Source organism: Cucumis melo, chromosome 9, assembly GCF_025177605.1.
Source record: "Cucumis melo cultivar AY chromosome 9, USDA_Cmelo_AY_1.0, whole genome shotgun sequence".
NCBI lineage: Eukaryota > Viridiplantae > Streptophyta > Magnoliopsida > Cucurbitales > Cucurbitaceae > Cucumis > Cucumis melo.
In genome coordinates this window covers 9657223-9682342 of record NC_066865.1, presented here as the reverse complement: position 1 = coordinate 9682342, position 25120 = coordinate 9657223, and the positions used below count along the sequence as shown (strand labels likewise).

At 35.1% G+C, this 25120-nt stretch overlaps 2 protein-coding genes across 2 annotated transcripts; both read left to right on the top strand.

Moving 5' to 3' along the window:
- The first annotated feature begins 11860 nt into the window (after positions 1-11860).
- On the top strand, positions 11861-12681 carry LOC127150842 (uncharacterized). The gene is made up of 3 exons (XM_051089532.1): positions 11861-12106; positions 12240-12465; positions 12605-12681. The coding sequence occupies exons 1-3, from the start codon at positions 11861-11863 to the stop codon at positions 12679-12681; spliced, it is 549 nt and encodes a 182-aa protein (XP_050945489.1).
- A 6599-nt stretch (positions 12682-19280) lies between these two features.
- Positions 19281-22199, top strand: LOC103503364 (uncharacterized). The gene is made up of 5 exons (XM_008467537.3): positions 19281-19897; positions 21029-21128; positions 21206-21335; positions 21606-21701; positions 21810-22199. Exons 1-5 carry the CDS (start codon positions 19549-19551, stop codon positions 21945-21947), a joined length of 813 nt encoding a protein of 270 aa, XP_008465759.1. The 5' UTR covers positions 19281-19548; the 3' UTR covers positions 21948-22199.
- Positions 22200-25120: the final 2921 nt, after the last annotated feature.

The following is a 25120-nucleotide window of genomic DNA, read 5'->3' as shown; positions in this document are numbered from 1 at the left end:
GATCCATTATTAGGTACCATCAATCTTGAAGATGAGCAATGGAATGAGCTTTTTAAGATATAATAGTTGCATTTTTTTTTTCAATTTCTAATCATCTTAGGGCGAATAAGAGAGCTAAAAAGTTTTCATTTTCTATAGGTGAATAAGAGAGCTAAAAAGTTTAGAAAAAGTGGTTGCCCACATTATGAAAAGGGAAGATTCTCATTCATCTTACATCTCTTATTCTCTTCTCCCTCATCGTCCTCTCCCTCTCCATAACTTTGCTTCCATTCCCTTTCCCACTAAGCATTCCAAACCCAGTGCAAACTGTGAATTACAACAATACCTAATTATCAAAGTATTAAAAGTATACACATACGGCTTAATCTCATATCATAAAACCCCAAGGCCTTGTCAAATCTGTCGGACTTTACAAAACCATTAATCAAATTGTTATAGATCATACCACTATTTGTTAATATAAATTAAACATGAGAGAAAGTTATTAGTTGACCAAAAATAATGAAATCATCCGCTACAACAAAGATGAGTCATAATAGTTATTTTGTGTCTGAAAAAGATAGACTCTGATATATTGTTATATTTGTAAATGTTTTAATACATTTACTATAAGAGAAAAGCAATTTCTCGACACAAGAAACAACCATCAAGAGATAATTAGTCGTGAGAAACAATATCTTTCGACGGGTTACTACAGGTATCGAAAGTTAGTTGAGAAAAAACTTTTGCATATAACTAACTCCTCGCATCGTTATCCAAGGCATCAGAAGTTCTCACCTAACTCTCAATGCCTTTTGTACGATGCCGAGAGATCCCGTGTAAAAATAGATTTGAGGTTTTAGATCTCATTTGCTTGAACCCTAATTTCTAATTCTCTATCTCCCTCACAAAACATAATCGATGCTTCCGCATCTTCCTCTATCGCCAACCCTCATCGGTCCACCTTTTCCTTTGTTGCCAAACATCGTCATTGGTTGTTGTTATATATGTGTTCAATTTCATGTTGTTGTTAATATGAATTTAAGGCTTTAAGCTAGGCGACTAAGTTAAGGTCATGTAATAAAATAGGCAAACATTCACTTATTCGTTGCTTAATTCGAAAGGCATGTGACAAAAGGCAAACATGCCATAGGGACATGTAAACATTGTCTTATCTGATCTCCGAATGCAATTGTGATCTAGTTATACCTAAAATAACCATCCATGAAGCAGTAATATTTATTGCCCGTAAGCCTATTCAACATCTGGTCAATGAAAGGTTATGGGAAATGTTCCTTCTTGGTGGCCACATTAAGCTTGCGATAATCCATGCAAATTTGCCACCCAGTCACTGTTTGCATAGAAATCAATTCATTATCTTCATTAGTGATTATGATCATCCCGCCCTTCTTTGGCACACATTGAACTGGGTGTTAGAATTTATGTCCTAAAACTCGTACTTTGTTATTTGATTTAATAAAATTTATTATTGAATGCTTTAATCCTAAAACCAATAAATTAAGGTCCCGAGGCTATTTTTACTGAGTTTGTCAATACACTTGAACTTTATGTAAAGACATAAACATGTAAGTTCGAGTTAATAGCCCAAATAGTCTATTGCGTATGAATAAGGTTGGGCGCCTTATTCTGGAAAAACACTATGGATCACTACAAGAAAATGGAGCATTCCCGACGCCGAAAAGCACGTCGGCATAAAGAACGTCGGGAATAAGGGCTTTCCCGACGCCGTCAACAACGCGTCTGGAGATGCGTCGGGAAAACAATCTTTCCCGACGCACCACGAAGGCGACGGCAAGAATACGTCAGGAAAAGGGTAAATTAATTTAAAAAAACGAACTATTCCCGACGCCGTGAACAGTGCGTCGGGAGCGGCGTTGGGAATAGGGGTTTTTCCCGACGCCGCATGAAACGTCGGGAAAAGGGTTTAATGAGCGTCGAGAATTCCCCTTTTCCCGACGCGTTTTGAGGAATTTCCCGACGCCACGTCACTGTGTCGGGAAATCCCCTTTAAATTCGTTTCAGTTCTGTAAATTACAGAACCGAAACCGAGAGGAGAAAAAGAAAGGAGAAGAAGTCGTCGCGATTGTTACCGTTGTTCCGCCGCCGTCCGTCGTCGCCCTCCCTCACCGTTGTCCCTCGCCGCCGTCTACCACTTTAGGTAAGTGAAATATGAAAATTTATTTAGTTTAAGTTTATGTTTTAGGCTTTTTTTTTTATGAAAATTAGTTTAGGGTTTTTTTTTTTATGAAAATTAGTTTAGGGTTTTTTTTTATGAAAATTAGTTTAAGATTTTCTTTTGGAATAGATTTTTGTTTGTTAAATGTATTTTTGTATAGAGTGTGTGTAATTTGTGGTTGAATTGAAATTGAAATTTGAAATTTGAATGGTTTAGGATTTTTGTTTTAGAAAATTGAATTGAGGGGGGATTTTATAGTTAAATGAAAATTGAATGGGGGTTGAATTGGGGGAGGGGGGTTTATATTTGAATTGAAAATTGAAATTGGAGGGGAGGGGGGGATGTATAGTTAAATTTAAAATTGAATTGGAGGGAGGGGTTTAAGTTAAATTGAAAATTGAAATTGGGGGGGAGGGGGGGGAATTTATAGTTGAATTGAAAATTGAAATTGGAGGGGGGGGGGGGGGGGGAAGTTAATAGTTAAATTGAAGTGGAGGATGTTCAAGTCATCCAAAATAAGCGTATTTGGGACGTGCCAGAAGTGGAGGATGTTTAGAATGACCATATTAATATAGTAGAAGTTGTTGTAAGCCACCAAGTGGATGACAACATCGAAGATGACACTCTATGCAGAAATGACGTTGATCCCACAATCGTTGAAAGACCGGTTGTGCGTCATGTCACTGACGACTTCATTGACGATGTGGATGAACACTTGTCACATGCAAGCGATGAGGAATTATAGTGACAAATTAAACCACGTATGCACATATTTATATCTAGTTTATATATTTTGATTCTAGCTATGTGTTCGTATTTGGTTATTGAATGTTTGTTTTCTATATGTCCATAGTCATTATGTCATATCGACGATCAAATTTTATGGAGACAGACGATATGTTCCTCCAGTTTGAGGAGGATTTAGATAACATTGCGGGAGGGTCGTCATCTGTGGGCGACAATACGGGTGAGTCTAAGAATTTTCTTCATTTTTAACTTACAAATATTTCATGTAGGGGTTTCTAACTTTATATTTTATTGTCTATTTATTGAGCAGTGTCTTCTTCTCAACAAACGACTCCGACTCCTAGGAGACGTGCGCAGTCTCGACTCTTTGAGTTAGAGTGCCACGTTGCAATAAATGGGCGCATTCCGATGACGATCGCCCCTGGAGCGGAGAAGCCTATTTCTCCACACGCCTATTGCCTTCAGCCCGTGCGAAAGACATTTCCCGTCCGCTGTCTTAAGTGGGCGGACGTTGGGAGAGAATACATTGAGGTCGTCAAGGGCGACCTCCAGGTAATTAAATGCACTACACATTTATATATGATTTCATTTGAAACATATCTAACTTTAACCAATCTAATGTGTTATGTTCGTAATGTGTAGCGATTGTTTGTGCTTGATTTCAATGATCAAGCAATGAACAGGTTTGTTGAGCATCAGATGCTCACGACCTTTAAAGAGTTCCGGGCCGACTGTCATAGACATTTTAAAAAGTACAGCGACCCGGAGGAGGCTCGTGCCAACCCACCAAACGCATTGGTTGGACGTGATGAGGATTGGCACTTCCTCTGCGACCATTATATCAGCCGTGCATTCCAGGTATTTGTCATGATTAATTATGATAACAAGTTTTAATATGTATAAGAAATAAACAATATAATTGTTTTAATGCAGGAGCAATCACGGACAAACAAGGCTGCTAGACAGAAGCAGCCTTACAATCATAGTAGCGGGTCCAAGTCGTTTCTACAACGACAGTATGAGCTCGCTGAAAGAAAAGGGCAGCCGGTCGATCGTGTGGAATTGTTCCGGGAGACACACGTTCGAGCTGGGACATTCGTGTCGCAGGCCGCCGAGGATGCGCATGTAAGTTATACCCTTATTGATTATCCACTTTTATTATATATTTTTGCGCATTACCTAACATAATTTTTAAATTTGTTGCAGAATCAAATGCTGGAACTCCAATCCCAGCCTACCCTAGAGGGTAGTCAGCCACTCTCTGAGAATGAGATATGCGATCAGGTTTTGGGTAGACGACTAGGCTACTCAAAAGGCCTTGGTTGGGGACCCAAGCCAAGGCCCGCAGAACGACAAGTGCAAGCAATTCGTCGACATCTTGTTCGCAGTCCACACAAAAAGAGATTGAATTACAAGCTAAACTTCATGAAGCTTTGGAACGGATTGAAGTACAAGATAGAAATCACCAAGCATTAGCTTCACAAGTGGAAGCTATGAAAAAAATGATTGAAGACCTAACTTGTGCATAACAAGGACCACCACATGATCCCTAGCTCTGCGGTACGTCGTATATGTCTCTATTATTCTTAAGTTTTTGCAATATATGATTATGTATTAAACTTAGTTATTTTTATACCATTTTTAGGACCGAAGGTGTAGAATGACGCGCATACGCACCTCGTTGGGAGATTTTTCATTATGTTTATGTTTTTTCTATTTTGAGAACTATATTTTGTTGTAGTCAACTTATTCGTATTATTAATTTTAATTCTATTTTTTTAATTTGTGTTTGTATATTTATTAATTTAATTTAATTTAATCCAAAACGTCGCGAAATTGTTTTGAGCAATCCGAACATCATTGTGAATGTTTGAGCAAAATATTATAAGGAAAAAAGTAAAAATCAAATATTTAAAAAAATATATAAAAAAGATTTCCCGACGTTCATTACCTCGGGAAAAAAATGTCGGAAAACAGGTTTTCCCGACGCCGGGAGATGCGTCGGCATAGACGGCGTCGGGAATAAGGTTTTCCCGACGCATCTCCCGGCGTCGGGAAAACCTTTCCCGACGCCGTACCAACTCGGCGTCGGGAAAGCCTCTCGCGACGCATTTCTCCCGACGTTCTTCCCGACGCTGTTTTATACGTCGGGAAATCCTTTCGCGACGTACTTTTCATTTTCGTCGACGTATTTGTGCGTCGGGAGTACCCCCGTCTCTTGTAATGGATGCGAGCCGCTCCGTAGTTAGTACAAATAATGTAATTCTGAAAATCGTTCATGTATAGACATGGGAGTGGGGGCATCCTGTGTAAATGGTTTGCATAAGACTGGAACCCCAAAATAGTAACTTTTAGTTATAACACCGTAAACTATAAACTGACCTAGGTAACTTGATCTTAATTCTGAGCTAACTATGAACTTCTGTTCATTCAGTAGTATCCTTAGATCTTTTGAGGGCAGCTCTTCATCGCTGGCCTAATAAGCCTCCCATTTCAGGGATAAGACCGAGTGGATAGCTAGGGACATAGGGTGCAAGATGGAATTCACTCCTACCCACTTTTGGGATAGTAGATAGGTTGTTCCCTTAAGGACTGAATCCAAGTCTTGAATAAGAGGCCCCACCTTCTCATTGGCCCAAGAAGGACTCAAGTTTATAGGTTGGACCTTAAACCAATTGTTCAATTGTGGATCAGTGGGTCTTAAAGAGCAAGATGTAATCTCGAGGATAAAACGGTATTTTGACTCAGTCAAGATTACGAACAACCTGTGAAGGATCAATTTACTCATCATGGTTATATCAGGTGGACAAAAATATATCTATTGAGGGAGTGCAACTAAGAGTTTTTAATGGAATGACTCTTTAGTTAACGAATGTTGATTAAGCTTGGTCTAAAAGAGTTCAGCCAGTTAATCTCGAATTGTTGGAGCCCATAATCTATAAGTCCATTAGGTTCCCCTACTAGCTCATATGGATTCAACTAAGAACAATATGTTGAAGTAACTCGAATTGTTTGAATTAAGAAAAGAGAGAGAAATCGACAAGTATATATGATATAATTCGGTAATTATAAACTTAAACTTTATATTCAAATATGATTTGAATTTTAGAAAAATGAATGCGGATTCATACTCGGAATGTTAAAATTAGTCAAGACGGGTAAAATAGCACAAAGTCAAAAAGTTGACTTTTGACTAAGAAAAGTCAAAGTTTGGCTTTGACTTAAATTGGTTAAATGACCAAATTGCCCTTTGACTAATTTCTTTATTAACTAAATGTTAGTGGGAAATGTGGCAGGTTATTATGAATTAGAAGTCACTAATTCCATTAAATAATTAATGGATTAATTAGGTGTTGAGATTATATGAAATAAATTGCATGCATTTTGCATGTAATTTTAATATATAAACTTCTCATTACAGAATGAGTAAATGATGATGATTTCTCATAAAATCTTTAAACGATACACCTTCTTCCTTCCATCTCTTTAAAAGTTTACTTCACATAACGAGTCCTACAACTCGATTCTTGGTCCTGTGATTAGTAGGTCAACATAGTGGTTGTCCTTTACTCGTGATCTTCAGGTAGAGAAGAAGCTTTGGATCGAAGAAGAAGTTGAGAACTACAAAAGGTAAGCTCATCGTTTACTTTTTACATTCTTCGTTTAGGTCCATCGTTTAGTAGTTGCATGTTAATTTTTAAATCGTTTAGATGCATTTAGAGTAAAGCATGATCCTAAATCTTCCGCTCTGCTTGCCATCTCTGATGTTTTTTTTCCATCACTGGGCTGACCCATTTGCTATCAGAGATTGGGTAGATCACCCCACATCAAGCCATTTGATAACTTCTTTCTTTAAGACATCTTTCATTGTGGTGTTTAATCGCCATTTATATTGAATGGCTAGCTTACCCTTATTCCAACCTAATTTTATGCATGCAATACGATGGGTTGATTCTTTGAATGCCCGTAAGGGTCTATCATATCGCCTTCTTACGGTGTTTCAGCATTTTTATTAACATCTTTTCTTCTGCGATATCCAGGTGGATGGAGATGATGGCGGGCAGGGTATCATTCTCCCCTAAATATGCATAACTTCAGGTGGTTGAGCAAAGGCTTGAGTTCTAACTTTAGAGGTTTCTCAATTAATGGCTTTATTTTCTTATCGCCTTTAGTTGACAGATCCAAAGACTCAAAACTTCCTTGTGTTAGCTAATGACATTTACTTCTTCAATATCGCCTTCTTATGGAAACTCGAAATAAAAAATGTCTTAATAGAACAACTCATTGATAATCTTTTCCTCGCAATTATCTCACCCAAGGGATTCAATTGCTCTACACTACTCAATATCATCTAGAAATTTCAACGCGTCAAAGACATTGAATATTACTATTTGATCATTAACTCGTATCGCCAATTCTCCTTGGTGGACGTCTATGAAGGTGCGACCAATAGGCAGAAATGGTCATCCCAAAATAATTGGTACTTCTCATTAACTTCATAATCTAGGATAATGAAGTTTGAAGACAATATAAACTTGTCCACCTTCACCAACCACGTCTTCAATCTTTCCTTTAGGTCTACCAATGGATCTATCATCCAATTAGAGCAAAACTATTGTTGGACTTATCACGTCGATTTTCAACTTCCTGAAAATGGAAAGCGATATCAAATTGATACTTGCTCTAAGGTGGTATAGGATGTGACCAAGATCCATTCCGCCTATCAACCAAGGGATTACATAGCTTCCTAGACCCTTCATCTTTTCAAGAAGTACCTTCTTGAGGACATTGCTTGCTTCTTGGTGTTAGAACCATTGTTTCGTATTTATTCAACCTTATTTTCTTTGTTAATATGTCCTTCACAAACTTGACATAAGAAGGCATTTGATCAAATACTTCCATAAGCGGTATGTTGATGTGCAACTGCTTAGCGCCTCCAGAAAATGCTTAAGGGGCTGTTTCGCCCACGGAGTGAGGTAAAGTTGAATGGGCTATAATAGCCCACTCCATCTTTGGCCCACGTATTATACAATAACCAAAGGATTAGTGTTATTTCAAAATAACCCTAATCCTTCACTGTTCTCTTCTCCGTGAACAATCGATTCCACTTCATCTGCGTACTGTTCCTTACTCCCTCTTCACTCTCTCTCAACTCCACTTTCCACTTCGTCTTTCACGATCCACTTCGTCTCCTTCTTCAATCTTCACCTTGCTGCTCGTTCTTCCCCCTTGTCGCTCCAATCTTCTACCCAAAATATTTTTCGTTCTTCCCCCTTGTCGCTCCAATCTTCTACCAAAAATATTTTCCTTTTGGCCATCATTCGGTTGTAGTCGTTCACGGATCCGTTGTTAAGGTTTGTGGACTTTTCTTTGGAGCTTGGTAGGGGTTTTGCGAAGATATGAGCATGGTTAGGGTTTGAAGAGATCATGGTAGGGATGAAAATTTCCCATCCCTTCGCGGTTTGTATCACTTCTCTTTTTTTATTCTAGAAAAGCCGATGATGAGGTTCTTTATTTTTTCTGATTTGTTCGTGAAATTATGTGATTCTTTCCAGATCTTTCTCTACTCATTTTGTTGATCCTTCAATTGTTTCAAGAAACTTGAGATTGTTGGATTGAAACTTATTGCTGATGATTTTATGGGTTTTATGTAATTTTTGTAACCCATTTTAGAAATTCCAAATGATTAGTTCTAAGTTGTGATAAATTCTCAAATTTTGAGTATTCAGCATAACCAGATTTTGTGGCTTTTTGCATCATATTAGTTTCGAGTGGTTTAAATATCTATGAAGAGAAAATGGAAATCTATTTTTCACATTTTCTATTGTTTGTTCAATTAGCCATTTTCCTGCCTTCTGTTAATTTGCTTACTTCTCTGTTTTTTTTCTCTTAATGAGATACGAAGGACTATAGATTAGGTATAGCATTAGTTTCAAGTGGTTTGAATATCTATGAAGAGAAAATGAAAATCTATTTTTCACATTTTCTATTGTTTGTTCAATTAGCCATTTTACTGCCTTCTGTTCATTTGCTTCTTTGGGATACGAAAGACTATAAGTTAGTATTAGCATTAGGCTTAAGTTTCAACAATGGTTCAAATGGAGAGCCCCGTCTCCAGCGTTGAAGCCTATTCTTTTACTGTTAATGGATACTCAACCATGATTCATGAAAATTGGGGGTTGCATCCTGTTCAAAGTTCAAATAAAGAGCATCCAAAATAGCCGCTAATGAATTGCCCCTTTAGAATTCAGTCTGACCATCCCTTTAGCTCAGCCCTTTCCCTTTATCCCAACCATTTTCTGTAGAATTCATGAAGACAAAAAACTAGGTAGTAGATACTCCAAGTCTCCTCCATCGTGGTGAGAACAAGGTTGAGGTTGAAAACCTATTTTTATAATGTTGGTAATGCTCACATTCCAACTTTCTTTAATAATTTATTATATGTGTTTGTATTTTTATACATTACCAGCAACAACTTCCTTTAACAAAGCCATAAATAGAGAGGCACATGATCAGTATTTTTCTGTAACTCATGACCTGTTGTGTGAACTAGTTACCCTATGAATTAGGTTCATTACATCATTGTCATATCCCTTGTTTTTTGGATTAATATCTTAACTGATGTTAGGGTTAGGTTAAGACATATCCCTATGTTCATGGATTTTTTTTAATATTGTTTTGATTCTCTGCAAAGTCACTATTGCACTCAAAAAAATTTCAACATCTTCCCATGTACTTGATGGTCAACATCTTTAAGATGTGTTATGTACTATTTATTTGGTGTTTTGGGTCACATAGACTTTTTCACCCAACCATTATAAATGGTTTCAATTTAACTCAAGTATTATTCAACCTCATCCCATATCTGTTTTCTGATTATTCCTTGGTAGGCTTCTGTGTTTTTCACTTATGTTTGCTCTTCGATTATTTAGTATAAACATAATTACTTTTTTGTCATTCTCTGTTATGCATTTGGTCTTCATCCCTCTCTGTTTTCTTATCATTCCTTGCAATTGTTTGGCACTGATTAAGACTGGACCAATTCTTTTGTAGTTGTATTCTATATTTTCTGTATGTCTGTTATGTTTGTATGCAAAACATATTCCTCTCTGTTTTGCATGTTTTATTTACACTTGATTTGTACCCAAAATGCTGTCAATTATACAAGAAATTCAAGTTCAACTAATCTAATGAATTTCTTACCTCTGAGGCTTGTCCAATTTAATTCTTTTTACCTTATATCTATTGTCCTACATGTATTCAAACTTTTTTACCCTTCCTTTTTTTTAACCTTAAACGGGTGTACGTCGGGTTAAACAATAGTGGTATGTCATCCTTCCTTCTACTTTTGTAATATTGTTAATGTTTGTTTAATGAATTTCGTGGCTAACATTTGTCTGTGTGATGTTTTTTTAGGTTGGTGAAGAGCAAGAGTTCGTTATTCAAGGTTCGTACACCAATATTTATCAAGTGGACAAAGTTTCTTATAGTTGATAAGCTGGAATTTGATAGTTGATAGGGATTTGCTGTTTGGTTTTTGTTTTCATGACAACCAATTGTGTGTTTTGGTGAAAGGTTCATTGTCCTATATTTAAATATTATGTGTCAACATATATTTTATCATTGGTTATTATTTCAATTAAGAATATTGGATTGAATTTATAATAACAATACACTTTTCCTTAAAATAATAATAAGAATAATAACACAAAATTTAGGAAGTTCATACTCCCAAACAAAAAACTTGCTCCTACCTCTGTCTTGTAATCTACCTGTTATAAATGATTTTAAATTTTGTTTTCTAAATTTAATTAAAATTCAAATGTTTACTAACATCACTATGAAAAAATTGTGAGGAAATAAATTGAAATACTTACGAACATAACAATTAGATTCAAAATATCAATATACACACTAACGTTTTAATGCAAATTAACAAAATCTATCAAATTAAAAAATATATATAACTAAATCAAGTTTTTAAAAGCTTTTATTTTTAGCTTAAAAAGTATTAAGTTAACTATTAAAAACGAAAGGCAAGCAAACTATAGACTATTTTTAAACTTAATTTTCAAAAATAGGAAAAAGAAAATATAAAACACTGCTTTATCCTCTCACAATTTCATTTTCCCTACCGAAAGATTTGGATTCTAAACTTGTACTATTTTGACTTCTAAATTATGTTAAATTGATACACGAACAAGAGAATGATTTATTATTATCATTATTATTAAAGAAGCCTAATTTTCTATTAACATTTGACCACTAAAAAAAACTAAAAAGTGATACCTTATTTAAGTTGAGAATAAATTATTTTGAAAAAAATGTTTCAATGGTTTTCAAACACTTCAAAAAATTTAGATAAAAAACTTTTTATTAAAAAATCAATAGATTACAAATATATTTTCTTAGGGAACTCAATCCTTTTTTTTTCCAAAATTATTGTTTCTAATATTTACTTGAAAATATATTTTCCAATTTGGTTTAGATAATGTTTTTTTTTCAAATATTTATTTTCCACTTTACCCTCCTAGGAAAAATTTATAAGAACATATCAATTAGTTTCACATTTAAAATTATTAAATAAACTATTTTACTTCTATTTTTCAGCATATCTAATTTTTCTTTCCTATTTGTTAACATCAAACCGTTTGGTGTCTTGCTAAGTGTTACTAAATTTGGTGTATTAACTCTAAACAAACAATATGAATTGTTCAAGTCATCAGTTCTCATCACATAATGGATCCATAAGAGTTAGTTACGATACTTACAATATTTACAACTTTCCAACGTCAGTTACTTTTGACACTAGAATTATTACTGAATGATCATAAGAGGATAAAACATACATCATTTGATAGTAGACATTGTATTAGACAATTAGCATATTTTTTACTAATCCATGAGTCAGATCTTTGTTGTCATCAAAGTACACGAATGGATAGAAGGTGTTTTGCCATTTTATGCCATTTACTAAGGATGATTGCTGGATTAGTCGGAATAGAAATTATAGATGTAGAGGAGATGGTTGTCATGTTTCTACATATATTAGCTTATGATGTGAAGAATCAAATGATACAAAGGGAATTTATACGGTATGGTGAGACTGTTTCTAGATATTTCAACCTTGTCTTGTTAGCAGTTTTGCGGTTACACGATGAGTTGTTGAAAAAACCTCAGCCAGTAACAAACTCGTGCACGGATCCGAGATGAAAATGGTTTGAGGTAAATACCAATTTTCTGAATGTTAGTTAGACCTACCAAACAATATGCGTTAGATGGCTATTTCATACAAATTTACGTTATCATACCGTAGAATTATCTTGGTGCGTTAGATGACATATACATTAAGGTGAATGTCAGTGCAACTGATCGTCTAAGGTACAGGACACGGAAGGGTGAAGTTGTGACAAATGTACTTGGTGTTTGCGATACAAAAGGTGATTTCGTGTTTGTTTTATCTAGGTGGGAAGGATCGACCGCTGATTTCAGAATTCTTAGAGATGCAATATCAAGACATAACAGACCGAAGGTTCCAAAGGGTAAATAGCTACATGTTTTATCTATTCGTAGTCTTTATATTCATAGGACGGGAATTCAAATAGTCGAGTTTTGAACAGGGTATTATTATCTATGTGATGCTGGGTACCCAAATGCTGAGGGTTTTTTGGCCCCATATAGGGGAGAAAGATATCATCTTTCAGAGTGGCGTGGATGAGGTAATGCACCAACAACAGCTTGAGAGTTCTTCAACATGAAACATTCGTCGGCACGAAATGTCATCGAAAGAGCATTTGGGTTGTTAAAAGGTCGCTGGGCAATTTTAAGAGGAAAGTCATACTACCCAGTCGATGTCCAATGTCGAACAATCATGGTGTGTTGTCTGCTACACAATCTTATCAATAGAGAGATGACTAACAGTGAAATAATTGATGATTTGGATGAGGGTGATTCAACATACGCTACAACTGGAGGTGACGAGATTAATTACATTGAGGCTTCAAACGAATGGAGTGAATAGAGGGATCAATTGGCTCATACAATGTTCAATGATTGGAGTTAGGTGACCAGTAGTGCCTTAATATTCTTCTAATTACTGTCAACGCTTCAAAATATTTTGTCATTTGTTCTAAACTGCTAATATGTTGTGAAATGTATACACTAGAAACACTCTTAATGTATGTCATTCTTGTGATATTTACTAATATGTAATTTCGATTGTCTACAATTAATTATGTTGAATACTAACATCTCTTGTTTCACTTTATTAAATGCTGCTAATATATACGATAGAATGGCAAGTTCGTCACGAGCACCGAAACACACATGGACCAAAGAGGAAGAAGCAAAACTTGTTGAGTGCTTGGTGGAATTGGTTTCAGCTGGGGGATGGAGGTCCAATAATGGGACTTTTCGACCTGGGTACCTGGCCCAATTGCAACGAATGATGGCAGAGAAGTTGCCCGACACTAATATTCAAGGATCACCGACAATAGATTATCGTGTGAAATCTCTTAAAAAAACCTACCAAGCAATTGCAGAAATGAGGGGGCCATCATGTAGTGGCTTTGGATGGAATGAAGAATTCCAATGCATCATCGCAGAATGAGATTTGTTTGATAGCTGGGTAAAGGTATTAACTTCATAATACAATTATACGTACTTTTTATAATCACAATCGTCAACTAATCTGCCTAAATTACGTTTCTACAGAGTCATCCTGCAGCCAAAGGCCTTCTACACAAATCATTTCCAAATTATGAGGATTTGTCATATGTCTTCAGCAAAGATCGAACAACGGGAGCACGTTTAGAGACCTTTGCTGATGTAGGATCTAATGTGTCGAACTTGTTTAAGACATCCCGATGATGTATAGCCAAGGAGTGTATATGTCACAAAATGAGATGTTTGGAATACGTGTAGGTCAAGCAAGTGAGAGAAGAAATTGTTCAAGTGGAAGTAAGAGGAAACGAGGTAGTGAACATTATGAAACGGTAGAGGTGATTAGGAGTGCAATGGAATTTGGAAATGATCAATTAAAGACAATTGCAAATTGGCCAAAAGAGAAGCGTGTAACAGAGGTCGAATTGCGTGCTGAAGTTGTGAAACAGCTGCAAAATATCCTTGAACTACCAAGCCGAGATAGGGCAAAACTTATGCAAATCCTATTCCATAGTGTGGAGGCCATTGAGGGATTCTTGTCGATTCCAATAGAACTTAAATTGGAGTATTGCAATATTCTCTTGCAAAATTAGGGTTTGACCAATTAACTATTTTATGACTTTGTACTTTTATTTGATGAACTCATGTACTTGGTTTGTATTGATCTAAGTTTTAATTACAAATGTTATGGAACTTTATATATTTATATTTCATTAAAAACATATTGTGGAGGAATTTAATTTTGTGGGATTAATCCCTTTTTGAAATTTGTCGACAATTTGTAGGGACGTATCTATAACATAATTTCAAACACGATCACCTAAACAAATGAGAAAATTACATTAGGGAGATTATAGATAAATTTATTAAACGAACTACATAATTAACGAGATTGAATAAAATAATTTTGGAAAAAAATGTGTAAATCAAAAAAGAATATTGAATAAAACACTTTTAATATTCCCCGGATTATAATAATCTACACCCCAAACACAGATTATAACAACATAGACTATAATAATCTGCACACCAAACACAGATTATAATAAACATACTATAATAATCTGCACCCCAAACATAGATTATAATAACCCAGATTATAATAATATGCACCCCAAACACATATTATAATAACCCAGACTATAATAATTTGCACCCCAAACACAGATTATAATAGCCCACTCCACGCCCTAAATACCCCATAAATTGTTGTAGCCACCTTTCTTCTTGAGGCGACCAAGAAATAGAGGAGGCGGTAAAGGATTAGATGATAACGTCTGGTTGGACGCTTCTCTATATATGTTTTGAATCTTGCCTATTCTTCCCCGCTTTCTTGTTTTTCTATACATTATTTTGCAAGGAAGAAAAATCATTAGTGGAAGAAATATTGTCAGTGGAACACTAGTGCTATTAGATTGGTCAATCACGGTGTTTATGGGTAAAGGAGTGGATAAGCTACATTCTTGGTTTAGTTCACGGATGGTTAAGGGCCTTCTGCTTCTCAATATCAGAACTTGACACTAATCCTTTCCAGATCTCTTAGTTTCGAAATATATAGTTTCAATCTAAATTAAGTTACAATTCTCATGAATCAATAGCTTGGATTTATAGGTAGTGACCAAACAAAGAAAACGAAAGAAACCTCATGTCTTTAGATCAAAATAGAACCTTATTAATTGTAAATTACTCTTTAATCAACAGATTGACTTATTTTAGACTTCAATTTGAGGCGGATTCGAATTCAAAATTGTTCTAATTGTATAATAGGTGTTTCGGTATTGCTTGGTATGGATCCTCATGGTTCTTTCTATGATTTCACTCGGAATCTGTCCCACTTGGACTTCCAAATTATGAATCGTGACAACTTGGCTCTATATAAGGGCATCATTCTTCTGCATATATTTCTTTAGAAGGTTCTCCATAAAGGATGATAAAAAGGCGGTGTTACTTTGATTTTGAAGAGGGAGTGGATTGTTTGGCCTAGTGTTATTGTGTCCTTGGTGATAACAAGATGTTTCACCTCGTATCCACCATAGTGGCCACCTTGTTGTTGTTGACATATTCTTCCCCATCCAAAGTTGGGATAGTTTCTCCAACCTGAGTTGAAGTGTTGGAATATGGGCCATTCTTCATATATGTGATAGTTTTAGTATTTTGCGGGAATGTATTTGTGGTATAAGGTCCACCGCATCCCATGCAATCCAACTCCTCCATTTGTTTGGTTGTTCGTAAGCTCGACTGGGTTAAAATACCATTTTACCCCTCGAGACTACATCTTGCTCCTTAAGTCCCACTAATTCACTATTGAACAATTGGTTTAAGGTCCAACCTATAAACCGGATCCCTCTAGAGCCAATGAGAGGGTGGGGTCCCTTGTTCAAGACTTGGTGTCACACCCCCTCCCGGACTACTTGCTAGCTTAGACCGAAAGACGGCGTGAAGCCGATGGACACGCTTTTCTTAACCTGTATCTGTCAACTCTGCTTAAATCTTTAATGTGATAAACTTGCCAATCTAGTATATAAACTATTATACATGCAACAAAACACAACGGATCCTAGGCTAGTCATACACATACATGAAGTGTATTTTGGAAATAACTGATTTTACGAGTAAACCTAAAGACACCTTAAACAAAATATAACCAACAAATGTTTACACAACCGCGACTCCTAAAACTTACATAAATTGTGGAGTATCTATATCATACAAAGATGTATATGCATCATAACACAACAAACTCTATGCACAACTCTAATCACGTACTGGCAATCGATATCGAAGCTTCAACAGACTAAGACAGTCTATTAGGCACCGGGAACTCAATCTCTACCTGGAAAGTGTGTAAAACATTTTGAAAAGGTAATGAAAATTTCATAAATCATCTAAAAATATTAAAATATCCCTGCTTATAAATCTTACACAGAGCTTAAACTTTACTCAACTCTTTCATGGAAAACTGTAGTTCTTAAAACAAAACTTCTTACTAATTCATGCTTTGCTTAAAACATTGTGGTTTAAATACTTTCCAAACATTTAATATCCACGTGCTAGCATAAATTTCATTAAGAAATCTAGTCTCAAAATGTATACTTGAAAATAGTCATGAAATTCAAATACCTTTCATGGCTTTGTAAATAAATATTCATCGCATTCAATCATAAATAACAGTTATGGAAAATATTTCAAAATTAGTTTTATCACTCATAGTCTTAGGCTAGATCCTTGGTCTGTAAGCTCGGTTTAATTCTTCTCGGCCTGAAAGAAAGAAAATACGATTCCCAACAGATTGCTACAGAAATTGCCCGAAACAGAGAGAGTTAAAAAATGGAGTCTTCTGCTATCCCCTGACTTGTTTATGAAATTTAAGCTTACTTCCAATAATATTTAGCTCACAATTTCTTCATAAAGGTTGTAGTAAATTGAATAAGCTTTCCAACCATACCAAATAGAGATCCTAACTCCATCGGTACTCTCGGCAATATAAGAAAAACCAGAGACCTCCTGAATTCACGTGAAAACCAACTACCCTGTTTTCTTCATCAAAAATCACCCAATGAACATCCGAATTTGCTCAAACTTTCTTCTTAAAATTTGTTTGAAAATGAAGTAGCTTTCAATAAATGTAAACCTCACCTCTTAATTTATTTTGAAGAGTTCAAACCGAATTAAAAACCAGTGATGTGCAGAATGAACCAAGATTCTGCCATGGATACACTTTGCTTGAGTTCTCCTTCTCTTCTTCAACCTCAAAACTCTAGTAATTCCTCTTCTTCTTCCTTCCAAACTCTCTCTTAAATTTTTTTTGTAATTTGAAGAAGGAAAAATGGAAGATGGATAAGAACTTTTGAAGAAAAAGCTTGGCGGTGAAGGGAAGAGAAGAAGAAGAAAAGAAAATTTTCATTTTTCTTCTCTTTTTTTCCTTTGATCCTTTCTTTTCTTTTTTTCTTTATTTTACTTAATAAAACCATTAAATATATATATGTGTGTGTGTGTGTATATATATATTCATATACATATACACACACTTAATTTCCATTTTCTTTTCTTTTCTTTTGTTTTTTTTCCACATTTAAAGAAATTAAACCAAGAAAATATCGGGTTTACACCTGGATTCAGTTCTCAAGGGAACAATCTATCTATTAACCCTAAAGCGGATATGAGTGAATTTCTTTTTGCACCTTATGTCTCCAACTATTCATCCAATCTTACTCTTGAAATGGGAGGACTATTGGACCAGCGCTAAAGAGTTGCATTCACCTATGCTGATCTAAGGATAATCTCGTGTGAGCAGGAGTTCGTAGTTAGTTCAGAATTAAGATTAAGTTACCTAGGTCATCAATAATCGAAATAATCAATTTTAAACAGTAAATGATGTTAAAACGTAAAATGACTATTTCATGGTTCAGTCTTATGTCAACTCTTTACATAGGATGCCCTCACTTTCATGTCTCTACATGAACGATTCAGGATCACATCGTTTGTATTAATTACAAAGTGGGTTGCATCAATAACGTTCCAGAATAAGGCGCCCAACCTTTATTCATATACTATAGACCATTTTTTAGGCTATGTACTCGAACTTGATCCACGTTTATGTCTCTTTATAAAGTTCAAGTTTACTTAAAATAGCCTTAAGACCTTAGTTTATTGGATTTAAGATTATATAATTCAATTTTTCAATAGCAACTTTATTGAATAGAATATGATTACAAACTACGAGTTTTTAGTACATAAATTCCAACAAATTAAACTCCAACTTGAACTAAAACTTCTACTATGATAAAACAACATTGAATTTAACCATGGGAGAGAATAATACATATGAGTACAATAAACATATGAATATATAAAAAACTAGGGCACATGCACAATAAGTCTTCCACTTGTCCTAGTTTACAAACATCGTAGATGACCCTCAAACACTTTAGTTGTGAGGGCTTTTGTAAAAAGATCAGCAATGTTTTGCTCATAAGATATTTAGGTCACTACAACGTTGCCACGATGTACAATTTTCTTGATAAGATGGTCTTTGCATTTAATATGCTTTCCTCGTTTATGGTTTCCAGGTTCTCCTAAATTTGCAATTGCACCACTGTTGTTACAGTATAAAGTGATTGGTAGATGTATATTTGGAACAACTTTTAGATCTGTCAAGAATTTCCTTAGCTATACTACTTCCTTTGTCGCTTCGCAAGTTGCTACATATTCAAATTCCATTGTGGAGTTAGTTATACAAGTTTGCTTTACGCTTCTCCACACTATTGCTCTCCTATTTAGAGTGAATACTGATTCTGATGTAAACTTTCTAGCATTTTTAACATTTAAAGGTAGAAATAGAGGCATTGGTAACTATAAATTCTATGAAATTGTCGTCAAATCCTAGGGCTCAATCCTTGACAAGCGGTGGAAACTACCAAGCTGGATTATGGTAGGGGTAGAGGAAATTTTCGGTGGAGCGTTGAAATACGTGGAGATCGAAAAGGATACCAACAACAGAAGAACTCTACTGAGCCAACGCTGACTCTGGGATACGAAAGCTAAGGGACATAAAATTTTAGTAAAAACAATCCAAAGTGACTCAAGTTTATTTATTACCATTCATGAGCGAGTAAAACTGTATTATGACTACACCCATTTTCATAACTTCAAAGTGAGATGATTCGGACAAAAAAGGAAAATGGGACCCAATTCACATTCCTCGGGCCCCACCGGAGTCCCGGTTCTGAAAAATATCTTGGCCATTTTCTTTAACTTCAGGAAACCAACTTTTCCTTCTCTTCTTCTTTCTTCTTCCCCTCTCCACTCTCAAGTTGGACAAACCTTCACGCACAGAAGCTCATCCCAAAATTTCCCTTCATTCACGCCACCAGCTCTCCGATTCACATCCCCTTTCTCAGACTCCATTTTCACGTAATTAACACAATTCACTGACGGACTCCAGTTTCAAATCAGCTCCTCCAATGGATTCCCTCTCATCCGTCTCACCTTCCCTCGTTCTCCCTTCCAGAAACCCTCTCTGCTCTCGCCGCCACCGAATCGCCGTCTCTTTTGGGGACCTCCGGTACCCTCTCCCTCGTGTTCGCGTCTTGTTCGGTCCTCGATCGACGAAATTGCGGGAAATTTCCTGTGGAGTGGGCGGTGCCGGCGCTAACCAAGGCGACAGCGACGCTGAAGATGATATGGAGCGGGCACTTAGCTTAGATGGAAATATTCCTGGTACTTCGAATGAGTTTGTGAAGCGTGTTTCTTCTCGTGCTTATGATATGAGAAGGCATCTTCATCAGACGTTTGATAGCAGCAGTTATGACGGTATTTTCTTTCTACATAATTCAAATTCATCGCACACCCACCCACCCACCTTCGTCTTAAGATTAATGTATTGATTTATTTGAAGGCGCGGTTATGCTTTATCTGTTGCTGCATCCTGCATTTTGCTCTGTTTCCTTTTTGAACTTTTTTAGTATGATTTCAGATAATACTACCGAATGCTCTCTTCTGGAGCTAAGCGACTTATAGGGTTTAAATAATTTGGTAGAATGATTATATATCTATTTGGTGATAAAGTTTAAAAAGGTTTCACAATGTTCTTCAATTTTTCAGTTTTGATTGCTTGTTGGAATTGGACTAACCATTAATAATGTTCTTGAATTTTCAACTCTCAACAACTTCTGAGGACATTGTACTGACCAATTTTACTCATTGGAAAAGACTGTTTCTGGCTGAATAATGATAAGGTATTCTAGGTCCCATTTGATAATCATTAGGTTCTTTAAAAAAGTGTGTTTCTTTCTCACATTTTTTTACAATGGTTTTCATCTTTGTTAAGGGAACCTTGAATTCTTAGCTAAAATTTCAAAACAAAAGAAAGTTTTATAAAACCATTTTTTCTTTTCAAAACATTTATAATAAGTAGACAACCAAACAAAGGTGGGAGAAACCTTCATGGTTAAAAAGGGAGACATAGTCTCAATAACTAACAACATAGCTAACCGCGTAAGCTAGCCTGGACATTCACGAATAAAGAAAAAAAAAAAAAAGCAAAGATGTGTGGGACCCCAAAACCCAACTGAGTATGAAATAGGGCCTTAATTTTCCAACTAATCTCCAATTTTGGTCAGAATTTTCAAACAGTTCTATCTTTCATGTATTGCAAAATAAGCATCATCTGGGTACTACATGACCCCCTCCAAGGGCTGTATGGTTTTCGTTGGTGAGGTGGGGTGACTGGACATGGGTAAAGTTTTTTTAACTTAAAGAAAGGGAAAACTGTGTGTGGAATGGTTCGTTACAAGCTAAAGATATTAATTTTTCGATTATCTTGTATTTGGAAGCTGGTTTGTTAAATATGAGTAATATGTTCAATTCTATATTTTTGTGGTGCTCTTTTCATATACGAACATCTATAGTTTAATCTTACCATTCTTCCATCATCTCACTCAGTGTTGGAAGCCAATCCGTGGAGAGAAAGTTCGAAACCTGTATACGTACTAACACACAACGAGAACCAAATATGCACAATGAAAACTCGGAGAAATAGGAGGTATATAACTGTCTTTGTTTCCTTGGTCTTAACATTAAGTACTCACTACTCAAGTCGGCGTTTTGTTTACTCAACAGTGAGGTAGAAAGGGAACTTGGATTGTTGTTCTCTAAAGGTGGGAAATGGAGGCCTGAAAATCAGAAAAAACAGTCCAAAACAGGAATCAAATTTCAGATGCTTGTGGAAGATATTAGGGACGGAGTACTTGTAAGTGCACATTTGTTCCCATAAATATTGTAGTACATGTTTTTTGACAATATCAGTAATACGGAGTCTTAATATGTAAGCTTTAGTCAATCTTGTTAAACTTAGTTGAGATGTCCGAGTGCACCTTCTGATCCCTAGTTTTTCTTTCGTTGTTTAGACTTTTTTATTACGCTAATTGTACGATTCTCTTGTACTTTGAGTTATTATTAATAAGAATTTTGTATCCGTTTAAAAAAAAATAGTACAAAAATAACTTTGTTTCTGTTTCAGGTGTTTGAAGATGAAAATGAAGCTGCAAGATATTGTGACCTGTTGCAAGGTGGAGGCAAAGGTTGTGAAGGTGTATTTGAGATTGAAGCCTCCTCGGTAACAGTTAGCGATATTATCTCTCTTGAATTCATATAACATGATGCTTTTTGCCTTATAGTTATTGTACTCGCTGAATTTGAAATATATATGTGCATATTTGTTCAGGTGTTTGATCTCTGCAAGAAGATGAGGGCTCTTGCTGTCCTATTCCGAAGAGGGAGGACACCTCCTTTGCCTCAAAGCCTCGAGCTTAACCTCAAAGCTCGTAAACGATCACTTGAAGACCAGGACGAGTTGATATGAACATCGTATTTGCACAGGAAACATGGAATAATTGTGACATGAAATGCTAATGGCAATCATACAGAAAAATGCAATGGTATACATACATATTCTCTTGGTGTAATATAAATTGATTCTCTAATGATATTGTTCCAAACAGTGTCTACAAGATAAAGTAGAAAGATTTAGAGCGCGGAAGGCTATTTTCTTCCTTGATAAATCTGCTGTCTATGATGAAGTTTTCTAATAATATCAAATTACACACGTTGTCCAGTTACACTGTTTTATATATACCTATTATTAAATGGACGAGATGTTCATTTGAGGAAAAATGAAAGAAAGTTTGTCATGTTCAGCACACATACTGTGAGCCCAAAAAGGGACATTTTGATTGATTTTTATATCTGGGTTTAATTGTATGTTTGCATTTTTTTTTTTTTTTTGCTCTGATCTTAAATGTAGCTACTAAGTTTTAAAATTTTTAATTTGGTGTTTAATAGATTTTTGAAAGTTTAATTTTGTGACTAATAGAAATTCAAAATTTGTGAAATCAATTGAGTCATTAGATATCAATTTGAATTTGATGTTCAATAGAACTTGTAATTAATGTTCAAGAAAAACTTTTTAAGGGTTTTACAATCGATCTAATCAAATAACTTTAATATCTAATGCCTAAATATGCCTAAACAATAAATTTTGCAAACCGAAATTAAAATCTCATGCATCACATGTATTAAGATTTTCAACCCCAATCAAAGATTTAAAATGATACCAATTGAAGGGAATTGAATCTCAATAGAAATGTGCGATTACACCTTTTGATTTCATGACATAATGCCTAATTAATTATAAATAATCAATAATGATTATATGTTCCTAATGAAATCAAATTAAAATTAATCTAGAAAGATAATTGCTTGATTAATAAACAATGAAACAATAAATTATTAGCAGCTGAATTTAACTATTCCTCGTTTACTAATTAAATATATTTAAAATATGAGTTTTTTAAAAAATATAATAAATCAGCAGAATATTAACACTGTATAGAACAATTTTGAAAACGGAAAAAACCCACAGGTCTACAATGCGAAATACCAAAAATGCCTAGTCAACACACGATTAATCGGCCACACTCTCGCATGTAATTTTTCATTTAAGCGATCGTGTAGAAAATGATACACAATCATGTAGTTCTTTTTAACGATGAAAAAAATGTTTCATGTAATTTTTCTTCTAAACAATCATAATACGCGGTGTAGTAAATGATACACGATCATGTAGGAAATTATACACGATCATATAGGAAATTATACACGATCATATAGTTCTTTTAGGGTTTAGGGTTTAAAATGATATTTAAACGATCTTGATATTTTGGAAGAGGAGCTATAAGAAAGAAAGAGAAGACGAAGAAAGAAATAAAAAAAAAAATGAATAAAAACAAAAGAAAGAAAATCTTGAAGAGGAGCCAAAGAAATCGAGAAGAGAAGATGAATAAATTGCAAATAAGAAGAAGAAAGATAAGTGACAAATTGTCTGCAATATCAAAGGCAAATATAGAGTTTATGAAAATTTTGTACCAGCTTCATGGGCTTTTTGATTTTGTTACATGGGCTGTAAATATTTTGATATTTTGTTATATTTATGAAAATTAACTTTTAAGATATTGTTAGCTAACTAATTAACAATTTTTATTGCAAAAATAAGTTAAGGAAATATTTTAATAGATTATTATTAATTTATTAAAATAAATAGAAAAATTATTGTAAACAACAAAACTGTTGAAAATATTTATAAAATATAATAAAATTTTAGATTCTATCAATGATAGGCACTAAGAGACAGTGATAGACTTTTATCACTGTCTATCAATATCATTAATACACACTAATAGAAATCTATAAGTGTCTATTGATAAGTTGTATAAATACAAGTTATTGTAGCTTTTTAAGTAAAACAATGGAGTCAAAATGCGAGATAAATGGTCAAAACGTGTAGCATTTAGTACAAATTGTAATATCATCAGAATGCACCTTACATAAGTCTTAACGCTTGATTAACTATGCTTTTAAGTATTTTTAACACTGGTGGTGAAAAGAAGAAATGAAGTGAGGATCGTGCATTAACTCAACAAGAAGAAGACTAGCAATTCACGAGTCGCAAGGCGAGATGCTAGCACATCACTACGCGAGAAGATTCGTTAGGAGATAAGAATGGTATGTAGTTGGGGATGATGTGACAAGGAACGATTACTTTTTGGGCTAACACTTGTAGGCAAGGACAACTGGAAACATAGGCAAGAACGAATGTGTAGCATGAGCATTTAACTTCTAGCCTAAAGTATGCCTATAAAAGAAGTCCAACTCCACCAAGAAGATTATCAATAGAGGATTCATCCCTTAAGGAGGTTGGTGAAGGATGAGTTTTAAAGTCCTTCAACATTTGTAGTAGTGTTCTTCCTCCATCATTTTTTCGATCAATGTTTGGGTGAGAGCTTAGAAAGAGATTAGAGAGAGAGAAGTACCCTTCCCTTTTCCCTAACTTGCAAAAGAGCCACAGAGTGCAAGCCATTGCATTCTGCAGTTCGACACATTTCTTTTCTTTTCATTTTTGTACTTTTTGATGTATTATATGAATGTTCTTCATTTTATGGCCGAAAGGCCTACACTTGTAATGCAATGCATTTTTATCCACTATATCTCTTCCGTTTCTTTACTTTCCATCTCGTTAATGTGTTTTAAGTAGTTTAAGTTCATGTTATGTACTTGGTAAGGATTCTTTAGTTATAAGTCTCATCATGTTTAGTTGAGCTGTACTCAATCATTTGGCCAATGCTGGCCACCAACTGCTCAAGAGAATAAGTAGCAAGGATATAGCTAAACATGTGTAGAAGGGACTTTGGAAACAAACTCCATTTTGACGTTTGACTTCAATCATTTGTGTCTCGAAAGGAGAATAAGTGTGGTAGTTAGGTCTTGAGAGGTTGCTCGCCTTAAATAGAGAGTCAAATATGATGCTTATAAATAAGGAAGTCTAGATGTATATCACTTGATGTATCTTTACCATTTGTATCTTGAAAGGAGAAAAAGTGTGGTGTTTAGACGTTGAGAGGTTGCTCGTCTTAAATATAAGATTGTAAAGTGATCTACATTGCATCAAGGATCTGCCACACAGTTTAGATTGCCTAGAGT